This window comes from Lottia gigantea, assembly GCF_000327385.1.
Source record: "Lottia gigantea unplaced genomic scaffold LOTGIsca_58, whole genome shotgun sequence".
Classification (NCBI taxonomy): domain Eukaryota; kingdom Metazoa; phylum Mollusca; class Gastropoda; family Lottiidae; genus Lottia; species Lottia gigantea.
In genome coordinates, this window is record NW_008709979.1 from 1,480,766 (window position 1) to 1,492,035 (window position 11,270).

At 36.9% G+C, this 11,270-nt stretch overlaps 1 protein-coding gene across 1 annotated transcript; it reads left to right on the plus strand.

The window, feature by feature from the left end:
- Positions 1–7,614: 7,614 nt before the first annotated feature.
- LOTGIDRAFT_79539 (hypothetical protein) lies at positions 7,615–7,902 on the plus strand (the record flags this gene model as incomplete). Its single annotated transcript, XM_009063443.1, has 1 exon — positions 7,615–7,902. A coding segment is annotated over one exon (288 nt), but the record flags the coding sequence as incomplete, so codon positions are not given.
- Positions 7,903–11,270: the final 3,368 nt, after the last annotated feature.

Consider the following 11,270-nt stretch of genomic DNA (forward strand, 5'->3'; position numbering starts at 1 on the left):
TTGATTATCAGACAAAAAGCAAAAAAAATGAAAAAAATGCAAAATTTGGCAAAAAAAATGTCTGCGACAAATTTTCGAATTTTGAAATTTTGAAACTGCTATTCTTTCAGATTTAAACAGTAGATTCCAAAAATGCAAACCCAAAGAAAATCGACCCAAAAATACGACTTCTAGAGCCGATTATCTATTCTTGCACATATTGAACTGTGGCACTTCCGGTTTTGCAAAAAAGATCCAAAATATATATATGCACATCGTCGCCTATATCTAAGGTTCGTGAACGTTGAAAGGTTGCTGCAACTATTGTAGTCTAAGCTCAGGAAGGTGTGTAAATTTCGAAAAAAAAAAAAAAAAAAAAAAAAAAAAAAAAAAAAAAAGAATTGACATTTCGATAACAAACTGGGACTTTGCCGTAGCAAAGTCCCACAATAATTGGATCACGTCCAAACTCACGCAATTCGGAATGATGATGATAAATTAAAATTTGTTCGCCCTTTTTAGATCCTATACCAAGTCTTATGAAAGTCGATTGAAAACTGAAGAAACAATCATATTTTAACTATGCGAGAGGCCACAGTTTTTGTCCGATTTTATTTAATATTTGGTGTGTAGGCTTATATCCAAAAGATAAAAATAAGTTAAAAATTGGCAATAGTTTTTGTCAGGATTTAATAAAATTTGGATTGCATGACTCGGACAAGTTAGAATTTGGATAGGATTCGACACATATTGATGGAGTTGTCAAAAACGGTATGTTATAGAGCGTTTCAGTGGAAATCGAAAGAACGGACAAACAGGTATACAAATATGTGCTAGCTTCACAAAAACAGTAAGTCTGAAATGTGACTGAATCTTTTTTCCAAAAATAAATGAGTTTCTGTTAAAACCCAATTGGCTGTAATAATTCCCAAGTTCACGTGGGCGTATAAAAATGGTCAATTTTATCTTACTCTTAATACTATTAAAATTATATGCTTTCATTTTTTATATTTTCTTATTCCATTGAGATGGCTGATTTTTGTGATTTATTTTCATCAAAAATCGAGAAAAACGATATTGAATTTCATCGCGTCAAAAACGTGCTTAGTTTTGTTTTGTTTAAAAAAACACAGATTTTTTCGACATTATTCATTTTCTCTGCCTGTCTGTCTATCTATCTATGAATGAATGATAGAGGAAGTTAGAAATAAGAAGGAAGAGAGTATCCCTACACTAGATAGAACTTCTGACAGACCAGAATAAGTCCATGTTCCTTCATACCACAATCATAAAGATTAATCCTCAATACCAATATAATTTAGTTTGTCTTGTAGAAAAGTGTTAATTTGGATTCTAAAATAAGAGTTTTATGAAACAGACTGAATATCTCCAAGAAACACCCACGAAACAACAGATGGTCAAGTGTAGTGACCATACTTTAATGTAACAGTAGATACAAGGGGGTACCATTTTCTTATGTGTAAGGCTTAGTAGTGAGGACAGTTAAGTGGTTGAAGGGAGGTAACTCTGTTTAGTAAAAGTTACAAGTGCCTGTGTTTCAAAAGGTGACTAATGCCTGTGTGCAAGGGCAAGTCACTCTTATGACAGGAAGTTCTCTTCCATGTGCTCCTCAATGTTGATAAAGCCTATGAAATACCTAAGTTTTGTTTCTCTCCTCCCACAGGTATTATTTTGCTATAAAAGACCAATTATGTTGCTGTCAATCTATAAGACATAGGCTTACTACACCATGTCAGTGTTTTAGGCCTTTGCCTCTGAAAATCTTTTATTTTCTATTAGTATCACACACTTTGGATGGCCCGGTGCGGTAGGCCACTCCACGTGGTAATGGGAAACCCTTATTCATTGCGCCTTTGCATTGTTCTCTCATGTAATATAAGTTTACACAAGTTGATGTTCGTAAGACATGTTGTATATTAGTTTGTAGACTCTTATGACAGGAAGTTCTCTTCCATGTGCTCCTCAATGTTGATAAAGCCTATGAAATACCTAAGTTTTGTTTCTCTCCTCCCAGATCCTGTAGAAGGTAGTACGACATTTTGTGTCTGTTGTTAACAGAGCTGTAGAAAGGGGTGTTGGTTCCAGTTGCACCATGTTATAGTGCCAGTATATGAACCCTTTCCTTGTGCTCTCCAGAAGTGTCTACCAGGCTTAGTTGTGCTGCATCGTATAATCCTGAGGTCCACCGTTGTACCGTCTTTAAAGCTGAACTTTAGGCTTAACTGAGTTACCCAGTGTTGTCATTATTTCTCATTCTCTGTGTGTCAGTCATCACGTTGGCTAATCTGGTTGTTTTACTACTCACACTTCTCTGTTTTCACCTTCTTGGTGCAGAGAGGTGTAACATTTGGGGGCTTGTCGGGATCCAGATATTTTCCCAAACTCAATGGCTTATAGTATTGAAGAGAAACTTTTTGAGGCAAAGGCTCGCCTGTTTCAAATGCCTTTCGACACTATGGTACAGACATTGACGTTGTTAAAAATTGACATTGATAAAAGTGTTAAGACTCGTAGTCAGGCTATCAAGGCTTTTGATGTTGTCTGGTCAAATTCTGATGAATTAGAGGAAAATTTGCTCCGATTGACTAAAATATTTACTGACATTGATAGTGAAACCAGTACTAAAACTGACACCAGTACTAAAACTGACAATAAACCTATTTTGTCCGATCCAGTGAATTCTTATATTGACATTGGCAAGAAACCTAATATAGAAATATGGAAACGCGAGTTGAAAATACAAGGACAAATAAAATCTCTGTCTTTTCTCAGTTTGTCTCGACAAATCGATGTCGCCGCTCAAAAAAACTACTCTGAAGATGAAATTGTTGAGGCTGTGATTAAAGCTACCACACCTGGTGGTACCCTTCGTAATTATTTGGAAGGCCGTTCTAATTTGACACTTTCTGAACTCAAATCTATTCTTTGTGCTCAATACAATGAAAAATCAGGAACTGAACTTTTCAATACTTTGAGTAATGCTACACAAGATGACGGTGAGACAGCAATCGACTTCCTCATGCGATGTATGGATTTGCGTCAGAAGGTACTGTTTGCATCAACACAACAGGGTAGTGTTCCATATGAACCAGTTCTGGTGAACTCAATGTTCAAGAGGACTGTCTTAACTGGGTTTCGAAATGATACGATTCGAATGGAAATGAAAAACTCTCTAGACCGGGAGAATATTCCTGATGATGTCTTGATACGTGAATTAACATTTGTTGAACAGAAAGTAAATGAACGAGAAACTAAGCTCCAGACAGCAAAGAAGGTTAAAGTTAAATCACAAAGAACAGAAGAATGTGCTCTTTCATTTGAATTAAAAACTCTAAAAGCTGAAGTAGCTGCATTAACTGAGGCTTTAAATAATCCAAAAGGGTTTAGGAAGAGGCAAATGGGCTGTGCATCTTGTCTCGACTCTGGCAAGGGTCATCTATGTCGACACTGTTGGACATGTGGCAGTTCAGAACATAGACGCAACTTTCATAAGAAACAGTCGGAAAACTGAACAGGGTCACTGGACAGGGGGGCCATGTGAATAACATTGTAAATTCCCCTGATTTGTCCCCTCAAACTCAGCAACTAATACTTAATAGAATAACTGAACTACAGAATCCATATGTTAGTAGTACAGTTGATGAGTTGAAGGGTCGGGTCCTTAGTTTAACTCCAAAAGTACGGCATAAATTAGTTAATTTAATTGGTGATGTTTGCCATGTTGATTGTTTGTTAAATGACATTTCAGTAAGAGACAAGTGTGCTTAATGAGTAAGAGCTTTTTAGCCAAACATTTGCCTATGGTTAGCAAAAGTATTCGCCCTGTAACGGAATTGTTAAATTCTGGTGAGAAGTTTAGACTTTTAGCTGCCAATGGGTCAAATATCCCTTTTGAAGGGTGGGTAGCATTAAAACTAGAGCTGAATAAAAACACACTTACTGTTCCTTTTTTAATAACTGAAGGTGAAGTTGAAGATGAGCCTATTGATTGTCTCATATTAGGGTTTAATGTTATTAAGTATTGTTGTGAAAATTTTAATGAATCATTATCCAATGCCTTACCTCATTTAAATGCCAAAACCGTTAGTAATGTTGTTAAATTGTTGAAATCTGATTATGCCATTTGTAATGTAAATAGTGGTCATCGAAATGTTATCATTCCAGGTAAAAGCTCTAAATTGATAAATGTTCCAATCAGAACTGGGGTAAATAATGAAAAGTCATCACTCACGTGTTTGTTTATACCAGACATGCTTTACTCCTCTCAGCAAGAGTTAGAACTGAACTTCTGTTGACAGTAGGGAAGCAAAAACATGTTAATCTGCTGGTTAAAAATCTGTCGTGTTCGGACATGTCTTGCGTAAGAAGACAAATATTGGCTCTTTACAAACAATTTGCTCATGCATCGAATCTCACTCACCATTAGAAGGTAAAGATTTACATAAAGATACCCACATTCTGGATGATGATATTAGGGAATCATCTGTAGACCTTAGCAACTTAAATGGTAAGGAACAATCCACTGTCAAGAGTTTGTTATAAAGACACTGTGATGTTTTCTCTAAAAATGATGATGACATTGGTTTTGTGCCAGATTTGAAATTGGACATACAGCTCACCGACCAACTTCCAGTAAAACAGTCATACATATCCATCCCAGCACCTTTATTAGATGAAGTAAAAGATCATGTTAACAACCTTATTTCAAAGGGTTTTATACGGAAATCAAAATCGCAATATTCGAGTCCTTTGGTTTGTGTACGTAAGAAAAGTGGTGATCTAAGACTGTGTGTAGATTACAGGAAGATAAACAAGAAGACTATCACAGACTGCAGTCCTTTACCTAGGATTCAAGATGCACTAGATAATTTGGGAGGAAGTTGTTACTTTTCACTTTTAGACCGAGGTCAAGCTTATCATCAAGGGGTAATGGGTGAAGACATTAAGCCATACACCGCCTTTGTAACGCCTTGGAGACACTACTCTTGGGAACGAATTCCGTTTGGTTTGTCTGGTGCACCTGCTGCGTTCCAAGCCTTCATGAATGACTGTCTTGAAGGACTAATGGATAAGTGTTGTCTCCCTTATTTGGATGACATTCTTGTTTATAGCAAAAGCTTTTCTGAACATGTGAAACATTTTGAACTTGTTTTTGATAGAGTTAAGAAAAAGGGTATTAAGCTTAAGCCCAAAAAGTGTCTTTTGTTTCGTTCAGAAATAAGGTATCTTGGACAACTAGTGACTGCTAATGGTTATACTGTAGATCCAGAAGATAAAGCTGCTGTGTTGAAGCTGAAAGAAACTGTTCCTAAGAATATTGGTGATGTCAGAAAGTGACTTGGATTCCTGAGCTACTACAGGAGATATATACCTGAATTTGCAAGAAGAGCATGACCTCTCTACGACCTGTTATCTGTCAAAACGAAGAACTCAAAGAAAAAACTTAAAGGTGGTCAAATATCATCTAGGGAAGGCGTTGATTGGAGTTCTAATCACCAGGGTGTCTTGAATGAGCTGAAAGGTTTTTTAGTAACACCACCGGTTATGGCATACCCTTGTTTTGACAAGACGTTTTCTCTACACGTTGATGCTCTGAAGGTTTAGGAGCCATCCTCTACCAAGATGATGATATGGGAAAACCTCGTGTTGTAGCATATGCGTCCAGAAGTTTATCACCAGCAGAGAAGAATTATCATCTTCATTCTGGAAAACTTGAGTTTTTAGCTCTCAAGTGGGCCGTTGTAGACAGATTTAGGGACTATCTGTACTATTGTCCACACTTCACAGTATTCAGCGACAATAGTCCCCTCAGTTATATCATGACCACACCAAAACTGGATGCTGCTCGTTTAAGATGGGTTGCTGAACTAGCTGATTTCAACTTCTCCATCCGTTATAAACCTGGGAAGTTGAACAGTGATGCAGATGGATTGAGTCGGATGCCACTAGATTTCGAAAAGTATCGAAGTCAGTGTTCCGAAGAAACCAGTCAGGATGTCTTTGCCAGTGTAACTAGGAGTTTAACAGCTCAAGATGAGAAGAATTTTGTATGGTGTGCAAATAACAGATACACAAGTACCAAATCAGAATTAAATGGTTACGACAAATTTAGAATCTTCAGTCGAGAAGAGTTAGTAACTGCTCAACAGGAGGATGAACATATCAGCCACGTGAGAGGATTGGTATTAAATGGTTGTAAACCCACAGTAGATGATAGATCCCGTTGTTCAGGTGAAGGTATTAGACTTCTGCGTGAATGGTCAAGATTACAAGTTGATCAGCATGGGTTGTTGAGAAGATTGAGAACAGTAAATGGTGAAAGACTCCATCAGTTTGTGCTTCCAAAGAAGTATCGGAAATTGGTGTTGCAGCAGCTTCACAATGACATGGGTCACCATGGTCAAGAAAAGGTGTTGTCTCTCATTCAGACTAGATTCTTTTGGCCCAATATGTCTGCTGATGTTGAACATTATGTAACCAGAATGTGTTCCTGTGTTCGGGACAAAGGTCCAAGTCGCAAAATTTTGCTCCTATGAAACCCATCAAAACCTTTTCAGATGGTATCCATTGACTTTCTTCACCTTGAGACATGTAAAGGAGGATATCAATATATACTACTGGTTGTGGATCACTTCACTCGCTATGCTGTTGCATATCCCACCACCAACAAATCTGGACGTACCGCAGCTGATAAAGTCTTCAATGATTATGTCCTGAAATTTGGTTATCCAGAGAAGTTACACCACGATCAAGGTCGTGAGTTTGAAAACGATTTCTTCAACCGACTTCAGAAATACAGCGGAATCAAGCATTCGCGTACCACACCATACCACCCTGAAGGAAATGGTCAGGTGGAACGACTTAATAGAACTTTGCTCTCGATGCTAAGGACTCTGCCAGAAGACTTTAAGTCCGATTGGAAGAATCATGTATCAAAGATGCTGCATGCCTATAATTCTGAATATAATAATGAATCGACAGGCTATTCTCCACACTTTCTGTTATTCGGTCGACATCCAAGACTCCCAGTAGATCTAATGTTCAGCCTAGATGAACCTCAAAAGCATCAAAGTTATAAAGACTATGTTGATAGATGGTCCGAGTGTATGCGTGAAGCCTACAAGAAAGCAGCAGAAAGTGCCCTAAAATCCAGTAGCCGTGGTAAGACCAGAAGAGATCAGAAACCACAAAGTGCTGTACTTCTTTCTGGAGATCGAGTTCTAGTCCGTAACTTGAGTGAACGAGGTGGTCCAGGAAAGTTACGTTCGTACTGGGAGAAAGACGTTCATATCGTAGTTAAGCGGATGGAAGATTCGCCAGTTTATGAAGTGAAGCCAGAGAGCAATAAAGGGAAAATTCGACGTCTACATCGAAATCTTCTTTTGCAATGTAATGACTTGCCAGTCGAAGAAGTAAAGCATCCCAATCCTTCAAAACCAGTTTATCGATACGATCGTTCTAAATCTCGAAGAGAATCTAGCAGTGTATCATCGTCAAAGTCTAGTGATGACATATTGGTCATACAACAGGGATCAAGCAATCAGGATAGGCAGTTAAATCCAGAGGCAGAATCTTATACTCCATTGGTAGCTAACGAAGATTGTACAAACCCACCGTTTGATCGCAGGCTTGATGAAGTTCCTCCAGAGGCAGCTGATGGAGTTGCAGATCAAGATGGAAGATCTGGTGGGAATTTATCTCAAGAAGAAGATGAAAGACCTAATGGAGATTCATCTCAAGATGATGAAAGACCTAATGGAGATTCATCTCAGGAAGAAGATGAAAGACCTATATATGGAGATTCATCTCAAGATGATGAAAGACCTAATGGAGATTCATCTCAGGAAGAAGATGAAAGACCTATATATGGAGATTCATCTCAAGATGATGAAAGACCTAATTTTAGATTCATCTCAGGAAGAAGATGAAAGACCTATATATGGAGATTCATCTCAAGAAGATGAAAGACCTATAAATGGAGATTCATCTCAAGAAGATGAAAGATCTAATGGAGATTCATTTTTGATATGATTAGTTTAAAATATTTAGTTGTAAAACTGAAAATAGGTGTAAGACAAGGTCAAGTTGCATTAGTTAATGTTAAGAGTAACCGGATATTCATATCTTAATTGTAATTAAGTATCTACATTTGTCCAGACTGATCACCTGTGACAAGTATAGCAAAGGTATCTGCAGGTACCAGGAATCATCTTGTTATGTTACTTAGTTGGACCTGAAGCATCACGCTTCCCTATTAGTTAAGGGTTTTTGTTAATGTTCCTAATGTCGAAGACGACATTTATGTTGTGGGGGAGAGTGTAACAGTAGACACAAGGGGGTACCATTTTCTTATGTTTAAGGCTTAGTAGTGAGGACAGTTAAGTGGTTGAAGGGAGGTAACTCTGTTTAGTAAAAGTTACAAGTGCCTGTGTTTCAAAAGGTGACTAATGCCTGTGTGCAAGGGCAAGTCACTCTTATGACAGGAAGTTCTCTTCCATGTGCTCCTCAATGTTGATAAAGCCTATGAAATACCTAAGTTTTGTTTCTCTCCTCCCACAGGTATTATTTTGCTATAAAAGGCCAATTATGTTGCTGTCAATCTATAAGACATAGGTTTACTACACTATGTCAGTGTTTTAGGCCTTTGCCTCTGAAAATCTTTTATTTTCTATTAGTATCACACACTTTGGATGGCCCGGTGCGGTAGGCCACTCCACGTGGTAATGGGAAACCCTTATTCATTGCGCCTTTGCATTGTTCTCTCATGTAATATAAGTTTACACAAGTTGATGTTCGTAAGACATGTTGTATATTAGTTTGTAGACTCTTATGACAGGAAGTTCTCTTCCATGTGATCCTCAATGTTGATAAAGCCTATGAAATACCTAAGTTTTGTTTCTCTCCTCCCAAAGATGATCATGTAGAAGGTAGTACGACATTGTTTGTCTGTTGTTAACAGAGCTGTAGAAAGGGGTGTTGGTTCCAGTTGCACCATGTTATAGTGCCAGTATATGAACCCTTTCCTTGTGCTCTCCAGAAGTGTCTACCAGGCTTAGTTGTGCTGCATCGTATAATCCTGAGGTCCGCCGTTGTACCGTCTATAAAGCTGAACTTTAGGCTTAACTGAGTTACCCAGTGTTGTCATTATTTCTCATTCTCTGTGTACCAGTCATCACGTTGGCTAATCTGGTTGTTTTACTACTCACACTTCTCTGTTTTCACCTTCTTGGTGCAGAGAGGTGTAACAATTGCACGAAGTTTATTTTAATACAGTAACAGCTTTATTGTTCTAGCTGCCAAAATAAATGATGAATATAAGATAATTTATAATGTGTAACCAAAGTAACCAAAGTATCCAAGATATAAACTAAGTTGTCTATTCCATTCCGGGAATTTAGATACGAACCTCTAAAAACAGCTTTGTGTTAATTTCAACTTTCGGGCACGAATACAGTGGGATTAGATGCTGTCAATTAGGATTTGAAGAAGCTCAATTTTCAGGAGTACGTCCAAGGTAAGAGAACCTTAAGGGAGGTGTACAGCTTTCAGAGTCACTTCCTAGGTAGTGGTACCACTTGCTAACCATCGATAAATGATGTTGCTTACTTCAAGGCCATGAGGCCATATTGACCATCTCTAGATGCCAAGACCCGGAGCTCCTATGTCTCTTTTGGGCTTTATTATTGTTATTTTATGATCCTTATAGACTGCCCAAGATATCATAGACTAAGACCTAGTCCACACACCTGCAAATGCACAGGTTATCAATTATGTTAGTCATTAGTTTTTTTTTACTTCGCAGATAGAATTGTAAACATTGTATCTGATTACACTCTGATTAAAGATTACATGTACCAGGTGCATCTCTAGATGAAGTTGGTTATAGGATAATTTTATATACACCTCTTATAGGTTTGTCATTTAATTGAATTATACGGAGATCGTAAAAGCAGGGTTAAAGCGTTATGGTGGCAAAATTCATAAAATGTAACTCGAAATATTAAAACAGAACCTAAAATGATATGTTGTTGTTGCTATATGATATGTATAATATATTGGGTGTGGGATATGTATAATTGTATTGTTTTGGGATATGTATAATGTATTGGGTATGTGATATGTATAATGTATTGGGTGTGGGATATGTATAATTGTATTGTTTTGGGATATGTATAATGTATTGGGTATGTGATATGTATAATGTATTGGGTGTGGGATATGTATAATTGTATTGTTTTGGGATATGTATAATGTATTGGGTATGGGATATGTATAATGTATTGGGTGTGGGATATGTATAATTGTATTGTTTTGGGATATGTATAATGTATTGGGTATGTGATATGTATAATGTATTGGGTGTGGGATATGTATAATTGTATTGTTTTGGGATATGTATAATGTATTGGGTATGTGATATGTATAATGTATTGGGTGTGGGATATGTATAATTGTATTGTTTTGGGATATGTATAATGTATTGGGTTTGTGATATGTATAATGTATTGGGTTTGTGATATGTATAATGTATTGGGTTTGTGATATGTATAATGTATTGGGTGTGGGATATGTATAATGTATTGGGTTTGTGATATGTATAATGTATTGGGTTTGTGATATGTATAATGTATTGGGTTTGTGATATGTATAATGAATTGGGTTTGGGATATGTTTAATGTAGAATTGAAGATAGTAAAATTCAAATCTTACCTGACTGTTATATACAGTCCAATATATTCGAGTTAGAAACAGTTGGTTGGTAGATGACAAGTGGTGATCACAGTTTTGAATCACTGGAAATAAAAATATGCTTTTTTTATTTCTAAATCTAACATCAAAAGTAGAAATATTCTGCTCTTTGAATATGTTTTGGGAAATTAAAAGCTTCATTTTCCACTATTCCAAAAAATTTCTCTAGTAACAGCACCGGAATAAGACATATCCATCAAACACAACGTTTTATGTCTCACTGTTCTACACCTGATTAGCTTTGCATGTTCACTAAATACTTTGATGTAGTCTGAGATGAGAATCCATGGCCAACATTTACTAGTTATCATAATAATTGTCTGAATTCGAACTTTAAATTGGCTATGTTCTATACGGAATGATTCAAGAAAGTAAAATTTCGTTTGGTTGCGTATGGTATTGTTCTAGTTCAAGACGAGGTTTGGACCATGCAATAACGTGATTTTATCACGCCAGGTATCACATCAAGATAGCCTTTACTGAAAAAGAAAATAATGCCTCAAATAATAAGAATAAGAGAA